Source organism: Strix aluco, chromosome 9 (assembly GCF_031877795.1).
Source record: "Strix aluco isolate bStrAlu1 chromosome 9, bStrAlu1.hap1, whole genome shotgun sequence".
Classification (NCBI taxonomy): Eukaryota; Metazoa; Chordata; class Aves; order Strigiformes; family Strigidae; genus Strix; species Strix aluco.
Window position 1 is genome coordinate 8,410,152 of NC_133939.1, and position 17,216 is coordinate 8,427,367.

The 17,216-nt window shown below is 42.9% G+C and overlaps 1 protein-coding gene across 1 annotated transcript in view; it reads right to left on the reverse strand.

Moving 5' to 3' along the window:
• The window catches only part of VAMP2 (vesicle associated membrane protein 2), a 56,015-nt gene extending 52,574 nt beyond the window's left edge, over window positions 1–3,441 (reverse strand). Inside the window, exon 1 of the mRNA XM_074833655.1 lies at window positions 3,339–3,441. Coding sequence (XP_074689756.1) covers window positions 3,339–3,340 — 2 coding nt within the window. The 5' untranslated portion in view covers window positions 3,341–3,441. The remainder of the gene's footprint in view (window positions 1–3,338) is intronic.
• Between the last annotated feature and the right edge of the window lie 13,775 nt (window positions 3,442–17,216).

The following is a 17,216-nucleotide window of genomic DNA, read 5'->3' on the forward strand; positions in this document are numbered from 1 at the left end:
GGAGTATTTGCCAAGTTTCATAAAATTATGCCCACAAAAGGAGGGCTAAGTATGGCTCTACTAACAGCAGGAGACCAGAGCCACGCCATTCTTTTCAGAGAAACTGAATTCAACCAGAACAGACTCATTACAATTGGTGGAACCATTTTAATCCCATCCGTCCCCTCCAGGATGTACTCCCTGCTGCTCTAAAACAGGCAGAAGGATTTTTTTTTTAGAAAGCTCTAACTGCTACCCAAGGAATGAGATACAGTGAGGCAATTCTGCCCCAGGGAGAGCCAGGTGCTTTGCTTTGCTGTTTGTCTCACAAAAGTTGTACCCTGCAATAGAGCACATTCGTATTGGATTAATGTAATCAAAGGCACCCTGCTGTCTGGTCACTGACCTATCTGTAAACAACAGATGACATGATGCCATGAGCTTCTATTATATATAATTACCTATTGAGATGTGACCATTGTAAAAGAAACAAAACCATATACTTCACCTGCTGCTGTTAGTCTATTTTCTGGAGAGGAACAAAGCCTATAAGCGCCTCAGCTTTAAGCACCATTTTCTTCTCATTTCCCTTCACTGTTCCTCATATCTCCTCCGATGTGTTTTTCCTTATACCTGGAACAATCTTCCCAGCTGCACTGGCATGGTCCAACCCTTCTGTGTTCTTCATTTAGATCTCCCTTATACCCTTCTCCTTTCATTCAACCCTTTTATGTCACAGCTTCCTCTCCTCTGCCCGCACCAAGGTGAAAGATGTCTGAAAGATGTATCTTATCTGCCCTGGATTGTACTCACTGCGATAGAGACCATAGGGACAGACTCTCACCTGATGTAAATCAGTGCAGGTCTGCTGGCGTGATACACAGTCATGAATCACAGAGAAGATGGTGAATAAGGAACACTGTTCTCTGATTTCCAGTACAAGAGTGAGATCAGACAGAACCCGCTATCTGCTGGCTCAAAACCAACAGGAAGCAGCTTTCACACCCTGCATCGTCCAGCTGTGGAGCTTCCTGCCACAGGACACTGCAAATGGAGCAACCGGACTCCTTCCTCAAAGAACAACAAAACCCATTGGGAGTCATGAAATACGAAGAACTCTCCTCAGGTTCAGACTCTCCCTGAGCCTTAAGTCACTGAAACTGGGAAAGCATTCTGCGAATACCAGTGCATACCCACTGCTTTCTTGTACTCTTCCCTGAACACTCCCTGCAAGCCGCTTTAAGGGACAGCACACCAGGACAGATGGAGCTGTCACTAGACCCAGTGAAGGAGTTCTTTACTGGCACTAGCATTGTGTCTCACGTGCACATCTGCATACACACACGAGAGGAGTCCATGTTTGCAATACTCTATAGGTGTAACAGCAGGAAAAGTAACCTCCGCAGAGTGTTTGGTGCTCACTAGCAATTAGCTTTTATAGTCCGGTGAACTACAACTGTAGCTGCTGCTACAAGTCAGTAGCTAATACACATTTATCTCTGTTGTTCATCAGTAACTCAGAAGCTACTGGGACATGATATTCATGCAGATGTTAAAAAAAAAGTTTTCATTACAATATCTGGCAGTGAAAGAGAAGCCAACTGACACTGCCAATGACAAGCTGCTTATTTGTCTTGGCTTTGTTTTGATTATCGAACTGAAAGTCTGTATTGCCAAAACAGACAAAAACTGCTTTCCGCTTTTCTTCTAATTTTTGTCAGAAGTCTGATGCAAGTCGCCTACAGAAGAAGTATGACCGAGTTATATTAGCATCACCCTTTCTGCTTTATTTACAAATGCTCTCATGAACACCTATATACACCAAGACAGGAATATACACAGGTTGAGTTAAACGTTATCTGAGTTATTGCTTTGTGTCTGAACAGCTTAGATTGTATAATACTGCAGCAGCAAACTCTTGTATTAATCACTGAAGAACAGCTCACATACAAATAAAAGTGTTTGATGTCATCATCTGGCTCTTGATATAAACACAACTAGGCAACAGAAGCTTACAATGAACTGGCTTTTGCTAGATGGAGTTCAGTGTTTACATAAGGAATCTTCTTTTAGATAGCAATTTTATTTACTTCCAAGGAGTTCCTTGCTTTGGAAACATTTTAGACAACATGGACAAAAGCTTATTGTCTGAGATATTATATAGGAAATAGCATTAAAGAAAAAAGCAAAGCCAACATTACAGAATACGCGGTAGTAGACTCTATTTTGAAACCCCCCCATGAAGAACAGTTGGTTATTGGAAATATTTTATAAATAATTTAATGACAGATTTCCAGGACTGTTTCCACTCCTCATCTTGCCCGAATTAACCAAGCTCCGGTTCTTCCAGGACCCCCCAGTACCGGCAGATACTTGGTCCCACACACCACAAGTGAGTGACTGACTGTTTTAGACACCTTCTCTGGCTGTCCCTTAGGAGACACCGGGAGTGAGCTATGAATCCAGACGATAGTAAAATGCTGCATTTAGCTACTTGAATTCTTTTGTGAATGAACAGGGGTCAGATCCATTCCGACTTACCTCAGCACACTTCTGGTTTCAGAATTGACTTTGGGGGTTTCATCACTGCCTAGCAGAGAACGTTAATGCTTTCATTAATACTGAATGTAAAGACTTGGAAGAAATATTTGAAGAGATATAAACGAGAAGGAACAGATTATTATCAAGCGCTGCTGCCAGGAAGCCATTGGTACTGGAGACGGTGAGGCTGAATGGATCAGACAGCTGGTGTTTGAGAGAACGTTGCACTGAACGGGGAAAACAAACAGGACCCGCTCGCTGGGGATCTGCAGCACTGAGTGACTCAGGCTGCCAAACCATCCTGACTTGAACCTGTTGAGGCTGTCGGCCCAGCATTTCCTTTTGAGTATTAACGCGAGTTAGAAACGTGTCAATAACCCCTCCACTGCTGCCTGGCAGCCGGGTAAACAGCGGTGAGAGCCCCATCCAAGTGCTCGCAGGTTAATGGCAGCAGCAGACAGATGAGACTTTGCTGCTGCTGGCCACAGGCTCGGCTGGCTGATCACACTCGCCAAGCCCCACGCCCTGGAAACCCCTCCCGGGAGCCTGCGGCCGCCCGGCTGCCATCCAGCGGGCCACGGCAGCTCAGACATTTTATGCCCGTGTCCAGCCCTTCAGCCCACCCCGCTCAGGACGCTGCACATCCCCGCGCCACCCAACCCCCGCCGGACCGCCAAACTTCATCCCCCTCGGCTGGGGGATGCAACAGGGTGACACCCCATTTCTCCCAAGTCTGCAGAGCAACTCTGCAGCCCCCACGGCGGCCGGGAACTTTCCGCGCGGGTTTCTTGGCGGGGCCGGGGCCGGGCCGTACTCACATGGCTGCGGGCGAGCGGGGCGAGCGGCGGGGGCTGCCGCCTCCCTCCCTCCCTCTCCAGCAAAGATGGCTTTGCGGCTCCGCTCCCGCTGCAGGCGGGCTGCCGCTGGGGTAGGCACTGGTGCTGAGATAGGAGGGGTAGGCACCGGCTACTGAGCATGCCTGCGCCTCGCATCACGGAGTAGGAAGGAGAGGCGAGGCGCAGGGTGCCCCCTCCCCACCCTCATGCCAGGCGGGAGAAAGCCCCGGAGCCGCAGAGGCGGGAGGGGGCGGCCGGGCTGCCGGTACCAGAGCGGGCTCCTGCCAGCCACGAGCCTGGGGCGGACATTGGGGTGGAAACCTCGGTGTGTCTCTGGAACTGCCTTCCTTCTGCCTCTCCTCTCTAGAATGAAAACACGAAAAATTAAAAAAAAAAAAAACAAAAAAAAAAAAACAAACAAAAAAACCAACAGCCAAATCGCGAGAGGTATTACAGTTCAATCTGTGCTGTCATGGGTGAGTATTTGCAAATGACAAAGAGCAAGTTGTCCGCACTGTAATCCTACCCGTAGCGTAGAGCAAAGCCAGAGGCAGATAAGCTACTCAGAGCAACCATTGCTTCTTAAATCATTGTGTCTCTCGGATGAAATACGACCATCGCCAAGTCTCTATGCTCCTGGTTTTGACTTCTTGCGGTCTTCACCTAGCACTCAACCTCGGTCCAGACATCCGATCTTCCCCCATGAATCCCCTTCACTAACATTAGCCCTGCTCTTGCGCACATCCTGCCCCTGTACAGCACTTCTGAAGCAGAACACACTCCTTTGCACTTAAACCAAGGCCATCACATACTCTAAACAGAGGCCAAGGAAGAAGAATGTCTACACAGTTTTTCAAGAAATGCGAACTTAACATTGCCGTCCCCAATGATACCTTGTTCCATTTTACTTGTAAAATGATACTCCACCAGTCACCGCCTTCACCAACTTTCCATCAGTTTGTGACAGCTAGCACAAGCCTTCCAAAACCGGGTATCTACCCAAGTAAGGCAAGGGCTTACCCAGGACACAGAGGAGCTTTTAGAAGTATCTAGACCTCAGGATCTTGGAGTGACTGTTGGGTGTCATCAGATCAAATCTGTTTTCTGCATGTGGAAGCCAAATAAAAGGTGAGTTGTTCCTCAAAGCAACAGGCAAAGGTACAGGTACTAGGGGTGAGCAACGCATCAGTCCCAATTTCTAAACTTGATACGAACTAGTTGAATATTCTCATGGAGAAATAAAGTACCCAGGGAATGTGGCAACACCCACGGCAGCAGTATACAGCCAAGACATTATGACACTCAGTTATTGCCTAAATCCAGGCTCAGATGCTATCACAGCCTGATTCAGACGCAAGCCCAGGCTATCAGCTCTGAGGGGTACCAGCCCCTTGGGAATGGTGGAACACCTCAGAGCAGCTTAGTCACAGGAACCTTCTCCCTGCGCTGCCTGAGAGCTTGCTCACTGTGTTAAAGACTCATCACACCTACTGCCACTGGAGGGTGATCCTGTCTCTTCTACTGAAGCTAATTACTTGCATGAATAAATAAATATCACTTAGGGCAGCACTTTGAGCCTTAGTTTTCTACATTTGACGACATCACTAAGGACTTGCTCACATACTGCACTCATAACCACCTGGCCCTGGGAAACTTTTCATGATGAAACAAACAATTCAAACTGGATTTTCTCTACACAAAGCTGGAGTCTTAACCAATTGACATGGCCTGATGACAATCAGAAGATTCCTGACTAGCTTTATCCATCCACAGACCACTTAGCTCAGCACTTACCTAGAATTCCTCCATAAATCTTTCCTCCTGAGGACAGTTTGCTTGTCAGATATCCTAGACAAAGATATGTTTATATGATACCCCTATAGCATACAGCCACCCACATCACCCAATATTGGGGCCACCTGCTACCAGGTACATTATATTCTTGGTTGTCAAACCTGAAACACATTTGAATACTGAGGAAGTGGGAAGTCATGCATGGCTAGTGTGGCAAGGAGCTCCTGGGACAGAAGGACCTGCTATCTAGACCTTCCTGCCCTTTCTGTGGTGTCACTTCATGACTATATGAAGGGTGGAACAAGCAACTATTGATGCTAGACCAAAGCTCATAAGACTCAAAAAAATCCTAGAAAACCCAAAACCCAATGGGAAACAATTTTAATATACAAACTATCTAAAGCAGAGGATACAGTGTTTATGCTGACTTCATGCCAGCTTTGTCCTGACTGAAGGAGAACAGAAAATAACCACATAAGCGTAAAGGCAAAATGGCAGACAGACATGGCCTGCTTTAGCAGAAGTGTGCCTGTACAAGGATAATGCTTCAAACGTGGTGCACGTAGTGCAGAATGAGCTTAAACTAGATTGGGGCACCACATCATATGGCCACAGCTTTCTTTGAGCTGATATGGGAGAGCTCTAAAAACCAAATTAAGTAACATTGTTGGACTATGGCCTTGCTAGCTAAAGAAGAATTCCTACCAGCTAATGAAGGCATCACCATTCCAATCCAAGCAGGCTCATGATCCTGAAGAAAATCCACAGCTAGGCAGGGGGACATTTTCCTTTAGCCCTACATTCCCTTGAGATTGCAGCTTGCCATTAAAGGCTACCAAAGCCTTTGGTGTAAAGAGATGCAGAGACACCCTGTGGTGGCAAAAATAATATGATCAGAATTAGTTCAAACAGCTTAAATTTTATTTAATTAAGACACAAAACTGGATCAGAAAAGCTGCATCCTGGACATACAGAGAAATCTTTCCCAAGTTGCTAGTCATGTCATTTCCTCTCTCCAGACCTCCTCTCCTGTCTGGCATCTTTTGCCCTGTGTGTTTGTACAACAGCATCTGCCACAAAGTTGTTACCTCTTGTTCTGTTCGGTTCTTTTACCCCAGAAGATATCAGGCGGGTCAGGGCTGCTGCGTGCTGCTGCAATTGGAGGGATGGCTGTGGAAATGCTCTGTTTCTGGAAAACAGTTTCCTGCATCTTTAGTTTTTCCCTACCCAGGTCTAGAAGGCTAGCAGTCTTGTTTGTAAATTGTTGGGTTTGGTTTTTTTTAACCTATCCGTAATTCATACTTTGTCCTGAAATCATATTTATAAATGTGAAGGCAGTTACAGAGGCAACAATATACTGCTCAGGTAGTCCAGGAATGAAAGCAGTCAACAGCAAGCATCAGTGCAAATCAGTTTTGACATCTGAAGTCCTGCAGGTACTAGACCTTGCTTATAATTAACTAGAGACAACCTACAGATACAACACCAAGGTTCCCAAAAACGCTCTTCACTGCTGTTACATGATCTTCATCTGAAGGAAATGTATTTTCTCCCAGGTCTACAAGTAGAATTTACGTTTTAAAGAGTCATTATGTAATTTATAGATTTATGGACTGACCACATAATAAAGTAAATCTCAGGGCTAGCCACAGTAACACTATTATTGGTTTCTTTGGCTCAAAAACCAAAAAAACACTATTGCTATTGCTAAGTTAAAAAGGTGAGGGCAATTAATTGGTATATTGAAAGCAATGGTAGTCAAGTTTTGCAAGACTTAAGCAGACAAGGAAAGCAAGGTAAAGAAATCAATTATTCAAATATTGGGTATTCAAAGCTGATCTGACAACACATTTAAACATAAAGTATAGGAGGAATTCCCCCTACATCATTAGAATTAATTACACTGGAAACTCAACATAGCCAGACAACTTCATCTTTAGAAGAAACTAAATGCTATACATGTCCAAAGTACAAGCTTTTAAAAATTATTGACTAAAAGGCTTTAGAACAGACCTTCTGTGTATCTTCGATTCTTTGTCACCAATTTCCACATACTTACATCTGTACTTTCAATGTTACATTTCCTCTTGATCTTTTAGACAAGTGGAATTTGTATTGAAAGATTGTGCAGCAAGAAGCCTTTGAAGCTTTGAAGGAATTCTCAGAGGTAAGGTAGATTCCTGCCTCCCCAGCTGCTGATTTTATTAACCACAGATTGGTCTGTTCTGCAAAGCTTCACCTCTGCACCACTGTATGCCTAGAATAAGTCTTGAACTTGCAGATTCTTTTGTCACAAATTAAAAACTGAAGGGAAGTCTAATTGTGAGGTGTGTAATTTTCTTTCATTCACAACTTGTAGTCATTCCTTAATAGCATAGTGATTCTTAGTGACAGTTTCCTTTTATAGGTCAACAAACCATTTGTAAGAAAAACCTTTTCTGCCATTTCTGTGGGAGAAACAGGTCCAGTTTAGCTAGGTTCTGTTAAAAAGCTGGGTGTCTCATTACCAAGCATGAGTAGCAAGGTGTGTCATTCTTTGTTCCTTGGAGGTATGTATAGTTTCTTGATAATGCGTGTCGACATATAATTTTGGTAAATAATTATGATACAATGAAAAACTGTTTTGGGGTGTGATCCTGCAAAGCATTTGCACAGCGAGTCCCTACTGCCTGTGTATATCCACCTGTAAGAACTGGTTAGGGAGAACTGTCAAAAGGGGCGGGGGGGACACGCAGCACACAGGGGAGGAAAAGATGAAGAGTAAAATCAGAAAAATGCATAGTTCAAAATAGTTTTGTTTTTAAACATACAAACTTTGACTTGTTTTAGATGATTTGTGGAAAATCTTCTGAGCAGGTAGGAACATACAAGCGCTTCCAATCATTAGGAGGGGGTGAACACAACCCTCCAAGTCAAGCAACCAAAAGTTAATGTGATTACTAAGTATCAAATGTACAGCAGAGAGACTAATTCAATCAGAGAGGCCAAAGGGATAATTCTTGGAGACAAAGCAATGCAACACGGAAATGCAGACTAATCAACTGCTTTATCAAAAGAAAAAGGAAACAATTTCCAAGCCTTAACTAAAATCCCCAGTTGGTTCTTCATCTTTTCAGGGTTCTGGCTTTTGCTTTGCAGTGTTTGTTCCATCTCACATTTGTTTCACTGCTCCTGTTCTCTGCACAAAACTGTTTCATTAGCTTCTGGTTCTTCGCTTTTATCAAACGAGCCACCTCCTCTCTGGGTTTTCAGCAACTAGCTTAATCATGAAAGAGAGCACATAGAGGGAAAGACTTATTATATTTAATGTCCAAGCCTACTTTCCATAATTACATGGAATAGTGGTTGAGTAAGAATATCCAGAGTCGCCTTGCGTCTGCAGGATTTTTCAAAGCAGGTATTTGCTCCATCTGATGGAAAGTGGCTGCTCACAGATCTCGACTAAACCTTCTGCATAACCAGGACATTTACAGGTTTGTAGAGTAACAGATCCAGACTTCATCAGGTGCAACGCACTAAGGGAGAGACTTTCGAAAAGCTACTCAGACTTCTGCTTTCATCCAAGCAGGTGCTGCTGTTATGACAGATAAAATGAGCTGGCACAAAGGAAAGAAGGAACTCACAGAAGAAAGCATAGGAGATGGGAAGCACAGCCGAAAAAAGCGAGAGCGACTATTTAAGAAGAGATTTTCTGGACTGAGCCTCTTCTCTGGGTCTCCTAAGAATAAACTGTAAGTACATCCAAGATTATATTTTGTATACATTTTTAACCAAGAAATTTTGTAAGTATTTCCAGAGCACCTTTTAAAGAGCCACGGACACCTTTGTTACCTCTGCTGTATTAACTGTTTCACAAACAAGGAAACAGTTATGGGTCAATTGAGCAAATTGACCTAAAAACTAGGAAGTCAGCAGCAGAAGTAGGTATGAAATTAAGGTCTCCAAACCTTGTGTGTATGCGTGTTTATCTTATGACCATTTCCCTACGCTTCCTCTCACCCAGCAAGAGAGATTTATAGGGGCAGCATCTCTGTTCCTCTGCATACACACAAGCGCTGCCAGTTGTGACAAACCAGGACACTGTTTCTAGGAATAACATTGCTGCCATTTTTGTTGCACCAATATCTCTGGCTCCAGGGTGTAACAGACAGTGGCAACACATGGGCAGCAGCCAAAATCACTGTTCAACAAAGTTAGTGCTACTAAGTTTCTTGAATCAGAGCGTAATTATTGCTTATGTTCCTATAATAGTGCCTTTACGCTTACTACTTTTCAGATAGAAGAAAAAAAAAGGAAAAAAAAAGACAGACAAAAAGACAAGCAATGCAGAACTATTCCTTTATTTTACCAAAGTAAACAAAGAGGCAAAAATGAGTTTAAGCTTACTGCTTTGTGCATGTGCTGCTTTGAGTTATCACCATCATTCTTATGGGATTTGAAATTCTCTTCCTGGGTCTTTGTACTTGATATTATTCTTCCTTAACATGAGGTAAACTTGGTGTATGCATCATGCTAAGATCAGGAGTAGTTTCCAAAAAGTGTCTTTTCTCATCCGTTACAAGAGCTGTTTTCTATACAGATCCCCTAAAAAGAGTCTGTCTTTGATAATTATCATGAAATTACCGTCTTAGCAGGAAGCGCATGCAAGTCTCAGCAATTACTCAGCTAACTACATTAAGCCTGATAGCCACAGTAGCTGGTTACAAGCTCAACATAAGATTAAAATACCCTAGCCAGAAATGATCCTGAGAGCCAGATTCTTCTCTCAGACTGATCCAATTGCAGAACAACTAAACCCAAGGGCTTTGCTTTGGGATTTATCTTGCTGCACTGCCGAGGAACTGGGCTGGAAACACACTCGAACATCCAAGGACTTAGTGAATTACAGCTGTGAATTCTCTCTGTTGTCCGTGAACTGAAGCGTGCATTTGGGGGGGGTTAACAAGTGCAATTGAAGCAATAAAATAATGCTTTCTGGGCCTTGATCCTTATTTGTAAGTGATGAATACAGATCTTCCCCAGTTTGATGTAAAAAACCCCCCACCACAGTAATGTAGCATCCTCCTCCCATGATATTTTCACATTAATGGAAAGAGTCAGTATTCAGACTTTACTGGATATATTTCTGCAGACACATTGCATGGCAGTCGTTTTTAAAAACATTCAAGTCATCAGTGCCTACAGAACTTTCACAGTGGTGTAGCCAAATCAGATTATCTCTACAGTTCAGCACTGATTTACGAGCTCTTGTAAGGGATTGTGTAGGTTAGCATCTTGATTCTGAAGTACTATTTTTTATAAAACATAATGCTATATAATTTGATCAAGAGTGCTTTTCTTTCAGCCGTTCCATCTCTATTCAAGGATAGTGCAATATAGGGCTTATCTACTAGCCAGCGTAATTATTAGTGCATCCAAGTGGAAAAGAACCTTCATGACAGTATAGGTGAGGTCTACTAGGTCAGAAGTCTGCAATTTAGGTACACAGAGCTGTATGAAATTTGTCTTCATGCAAACATGAGACTCGTGCCATGATCACCCACAGAAAAGCTGCATATTAAAGAACTGAGTAGAAAGCTCCTACCTAGCTATGACATGATTTTTTTACATTTTTAATGGTGACAATCCTTTTAATAATTCTGTGTTCTAAAAGTAACAACTTGTCACTGCCATCACAGCACCAGAGCCAGACTCCTCCTCTTCTGTCCATTCCTGTTTTCTGCAGGTGACCACGCGTTGCCCCTGCTCCTAGCATGTCACTGGTAAAGCCTCAGGAAGGGTTCATAAATCACACACTAATTGCTTCTGCTGAGCTCATTCATCTAGGAAGTGTATAGGTTAAACTTGTCACCTTTCTTTCTGACTGTTCTAGCCCTCAGGGAAGAAGTCAGCTTTTTGATGACAAAAGGAGATGTTTACACAGGAAAGGTTCCAAAAAGCTGAAGCCAGCGCAGCAGGAAATATGTTCTTTAAGGCAGCCACACTCTGGGAAAATGTGTCCGAAATGTGAAATCCTCGTCTGCCGAAAATGTGAGACACTGCATTCAGAAAGCAGCTTCATTGCCCACAGCCTGCTCGATCACTACGACAGAGGAGGAGACGCCAGCTCCAGTACGTTGATTGCAGAAAATCAAGTATGTAGAGGAGATTAAAGATTTGGTCTGGGTGCCTTGTCGGTTCCTGACTACATCCAAAACGCTAAAGCTCGGATCCATTCAGGCTGACTGGATCTTGGTCTGCACGGTCTGTATGCAGCATTAGCAATTACAACCATACTGTAGTTCGTACTTACTATATGTAGCAGATGCACATTCACTAATTTAACTAGCATAAACTCTGCAAACAAAGATTTGTAAGCAGGAGCTGAAAGCTTCTCAGCTATCAAGAACAGGGAATCATTTCAGAAAAATTTTCAATGAGTTTTTCTTTCAAGGAAACAAAATTATTCTCTTGAGCCGCAAAAGCAAAAATGAATATTAAATGAAGAACCACTGGGTGCGTTACATTTATTTGTAATGCCTAGGTATGTTTCAGTGTTGTTTGTGGTCTGGAATATTAAACTTTTTATTTATTTTTAAATTAACTAGAATGAGTATGCAATTTAATGGGGGAAGGGGGCTTCTAAAGGCTACAAAAATTGCAGATTTCATCCAAATTCCCTTCTAGAATGTCTCAGCTTTTACAGACTTTCAACTCTTAACTCATGATCCAGCACCTCACCTTAAAAGCAGCAATAACGTTCGCAACTCACAAAGTTCATAAGCTTCCTTTGGGTTTAAGATCTGTGTAGGACAGCACCAAAGAAAACAGCATTCAAAGTTTCAGCATACCAGTAGAACCCACACCTTGAGATGTCTGTCTCCATTCCCTCCACAGCGCACGGGGGGACTTGCCCCGCGACGACCAGGAGAGCAGCACGAGGACTAGCCACTACGCAGTGGCAGGCGGTGGGTGGCATTAAGGTCCAAGCATACACAAGACTATTTACCTTTGTGAAATTCATCAATACAGGTTAAGGGTGGAAGCAGCCTCTGGAGCAGATTACCCCAAGCCGAGCAGCTTGCATCTTTTCCCCCCCTGCCCCCTGGCACAACTCTATATGCAGGGTGAATTCCTCGCTGTTTGGTAGGGAATGGGCTAAACAGACTTTTGTCTCACATCACCATTAATGCTAAGGGTTCTTTTATTTAGCCAAGCAGACAGAATGCAAGCTGGAAATTTTGGACCTCTGTTTCATCACTTTTCTTCCTAAATTCCTAAGCCACTGCCCATAGGGCAAAAGGACTCTCTCTGTCCTTCCCACTCCTCTTTTGGAGCCTGTTCATTTTTGTGACAGTGAACGTTTGATAAGAGGACTGGAATCCAGATTTTTTTTTTTTTCCTTCTCCCTAGGGAGTACTTTAACTGAGCTATGTCATTCATTCTTGTGTTGTTTTGGGGTTTTTTTTCCCCCCTATGGAAAACAGTTTAAACAGGAGGAATTCAAAGTCATGTATACAACATTCCCACACTCCAGAGTATCCTGAGCAATACTGCTCAGCGCCCTTTGCGATATGTCAAATGAACACTCAACGCTTCTTATGCAAATGAGATGAAGAGACAAATTAAGAAACTAGAATGCGCTGCTTTGGCTGTGTCATACAGGTGGTCAGATCACAAAAGCATATCCAGAGAATGCTCACAGGGCAAAGCCCGTTAGGTAATATATGTAGGAGAAAACCTTCGGCAGGATTCACAAATAGGAATGAACCACTATCAGGTTTCTCACTTCTGCCCAGATTTTAGTGGTTCTGGGCACTCCCAGCAAGTGCCTAGACTCCCTGCCCAAACATAGACTTCTAAATCCAAAAACTAGATCTTACAAACATCCTTGCACTAGAAGGGCTGTAATCCCTCAGAAACCATGTTTCCATGGTGCTTGATTGTTGCTTCTGCTCATTTGCTTCATAAAAGCCAAACAATGCCAGGCAAATCAGAATAAACATGCTACACATTCTGCTATGACTGCTATTCTTAAACTGTGATCCTTCACAGGTTTCCCAAGAATAAGCCACGCCATTACTTAAGAATATATATTCATCCCCATCCCTCTTCATCAAACAATCCCAGGGGAAACTTCTCCAGATAACCATCTGAGGAAAAGCAAGGTGACAGACTGAAAAGATGAAGGACTTGCTCATCACAGCAGCATTATTTTAAATCTGACAGTCCAATACAGTAAAACCTGTTAAAAAAGGTTATGTAGTTGAGATGGCTTTTAGCCAAGTGTTCGAGAGGTGACATGACAAGTTCTATCAGCATCTGACTGGTGGAGTTTTCCCTTGTGGTTTGCTAGAGGACAGGCAGCGAGTTCCTCATGTGAGCTATTAGGTTGGAAAGGCATCCAAGTAATAGCAGTATGCAAACCCAGCTTATTAAAGGAAAAAGCTTTCTCTTCTCCTCACTTCACCAACAGTTCATGCTATTTCGCTACGCTGTTTGAAGAACAGCTAGTAATATGAGCGAGGTAAATAAATTCCCTGGTCAGTGTTGGTGGAAGCACATACCCTGTCTTGATCAGTCATGAAGTCATGCTTGGAAAGAATAATTTTTATTATCCATTGGGGCAGCACGAGCAGCACAGTACTCAAGTTTTCTCAGTAGCATTAGCTGTTAAAATTATTGCACCTTTCCTGGATTGGCTACTGAAACCTGCTACAGTGATCTGCTTGGTACTGCGCGTTCCTGAGACCACGTTTATTCCTTCCACACACTCAGGTTTCTGTGAAAGAGTCCCCAGTGTCCCCATGGAAACATTAGCAAGTCCAGCTCTGCTGCCTCCCCAGCCTTTAGCTGTGCTCCCTAAGCAAGTGACCCACGTGGGCAGGAGGTTATGCATGCTGTTCCCACAGATGTCAGAGGAAGCCTTCACATCCACACCATCTAAACAAATTTCCTAAGGAAAGGCAAAGCTAGTTTTCTGGACCGACACACCAAAATATGAAAGATCAGCAGTTCCTACATCCATTTAATCACTTGAGATTTTATAATTATGATCTTACTGTGACCGATTTGCAAAGATTCCAGTTACAGAAATAATTTCACTACTAACCTTATGCCCAAACTATATCCACCAACAGTCAGCGGCAGACAAACGTGCTTCAAACAAAACAGATTTGCACTGGGAATAGTAGTCAGTGTGGTATTGTGGTCGGGCAATAGAACACCTACCTTGATCTTAGCCTGACTTATCTCGTGAGCCAAGCCAGAACGAGGCAAATTGGTCTATAAAAAAAACCCACAGCCATATGCAAACTGTGCAGTCCAACAGCACCGCAGCACTGCCATCTCGTACGGCAGCACCTACTAAAGCTTGCTTTCCATCAAGACAGCTCTGCTCCCTCATGTCTCAGCAGTATTATGCCAGACAAGTTATTTTTAAAATTGTTTTAAAAACACTTGCCAAAAACTGGAACGCATTATGTGAGCACATGATTTCAGCTTCAGATTTTAAAGCCAGCTCAGACACATATTCATACAATATATTGTGAAAGAATAATAGAAATACTGATTACATACTTAAAAAGAGTTAGCCTTGAAATCACTCTTAAAGAATAAAACTATGATCACAGCCTGACATATTAATTATTAAAAGCCTGTACTATTTAATTATCTGATTTCAATAGCTCTAGGAAATTAAAGAGTAATATGGGACTCTATTATAGTAAATATATGAATAGGCTCTGTCAAAGGCATTCACTAGAACGCAAATGCCCTAGCAATCAACACACCACTGCCAAAGAAACTGATACGAGCATAAAAAAAGAAAAGGGAGCAACTCCACTGGTGAGGGGCAAATCCACAGGAGTCTTTTCTGACTTGGAAATCAAATACAGGACAAGCAGGAGGGTAAAAGCAGCAGTTGTTACCAATTGTCACAAATCAAATGATACAAAGTAAAGAAAACAAACCCATCAAGTAATCATGCAATCAAAAGAAAAACAGAACAAATTCATACAATATACACACTACATATACCCCGTTGCAGTTGTTTTTAAAGCAGTCTAGGTATCCTTCCCCTGTCAGATACAATGAAGGCCTTGAGAAGCAGAGTTAAAAAGTCATTTTTCCAGGGGAAATGCGCAGACCAGATTAGAAGCAGACTTGGAGAAAAGTAATCAACATAAGACCATCTGAACTGAAGGTGTTTTATACCAAGGTGATAGCTTATGTTTCTTTTCTAAGGCTGCATAAAGCTACATCCTTTCCAAAGCTTCCACATTAAAAAGGTTATGATTCCACTCACTGTTATGAAAAAAATATTCAAACTCTCATATTAGAACCTGACCATTTGATTGTCTTCTGAATTCTGCAAATGGTCTAAAATAATGGCTCAGAAGAAGAAAACACGTATGATCCCACTCATCCCAAATTAACCTACCATTTTAACACTATAGCTGGATATTGGCAGGTAATTACAGAAATAATTAATGGACTGATGTGACAAAATTCCAGTGTTCTCTTGTTGGATAACAAAATGTGGAGGACAGACCATCTCTCCTCCTACTTTTCACAAAGCAGTTCATTTCTTTATTTATTTTCTGAATGACAACCTGTATGCCATGAACTGTATCACGGATTATGGAAACCCAGGGAAAGTGGTGATCTATATACTAGTACAATTCAGCAAACCAGTACTCCACTGAGAACTTCACATGGCCGTATCACAGATTAACGTTGGTGACCTTACAAACACTGCTTCATGGGAGGTTTGTCCCTGAGAGGCCACCCTCGAAAAGCACTGTGAGACGTGCTACCCTCTCAGCTATCTGAAGATCGAGTAACTTCAATTTACACGAGGAAAACGCATCATTTTCTTTTGCTGCCTAACATGAAAATACACCATTTAACAAGCCTCTAACTTTCTTTCCCCATTAGTGCTAATAAATTGCCAAGGGTAAATGTAGCGAAGTTAAAGACAACCAAATACAACGTATCCCATTCAAGGGCTATTAACCAATACAAATACTGAGCAGAGGTAGTATTGTCTCATCATCTCTAAATACTGTCTCAGAGAAGATGGTGAGGAAATCACGAGAATTTTTATAACCTGCATTAAAGCTGCATCCAAAAAAATCTCACAACACAGAACATCTTTGCTCTGCGCAAAATCCCGGTGGTAATGGAGGGAAGGAATTGAGGTTTCTGCACCTGGAGGTCAGTGCTACCTCCTCCATTTGGACTCCATGGCACAGACCTGAGTGACTTGTTCAAAGTCTCACAAGAAGCCTGGGGTGGAACACGGAACCGACTTGCTTGTTTAGCTACGGCTATGAAGATGCCGTCATGCTCCCTCCTACCACATACCTTGCACACCAGCCCCAAGCAGCCAAGGTGCACTTGCCAGCTGTACCTTGAGTTCTGGTAAAACTTGTGTCTCCCTCAAAAACACCAGAGATGTTTGCATTCTCTGTCTCACAGGACAATATAACACGTCCAGAAATGGTTACTTACGCAAATTTACGTGCTGTGAATTAGCTGAGGATGACATGACTTTTTTTCAGAGAGTTGTCATCTGCAATGTAGTTTCTTTTTAGCTTTCCTCCCATCTGCTTTAAAAATAATTAAAAAAAATTAAAAAGGGGGACACGGCACGCTTTAAATGATGATATACTTATGGTGGTTTGAGTCCAGAGGTCAACAGAGCATCACGCAGCTGTTCACTCACCACTTCCCCCTCAGCACTGGGAAGGAAGAAAATGAATCAAAAGGCTCAGGAATGGAGGTGAGGACAGAGAGAGGTCACTCACCCATTAATGGTCACAGGTAAAAAGACAGGTTTGTTAGGGGAAGAAAAAAAAGGCTTTAATTCAAAACACCAACAACACTTAACAGATAGAATGGGACAGTAAGAAGCATTACCACATCTTAAAACACTTCCTCCCACCCCTCCCTTCTTCCCGGGCTCAGTTTTGTTCCAGATATCTCTACCTCCTCCTCCAGTGGCACAGGGGCAGGGGATGGGGGGGGTGCAGTCAGTTCGTAGCTTCTTTCTCCAAGGGGGGGAAGCACTCCTCTGCATTCTTC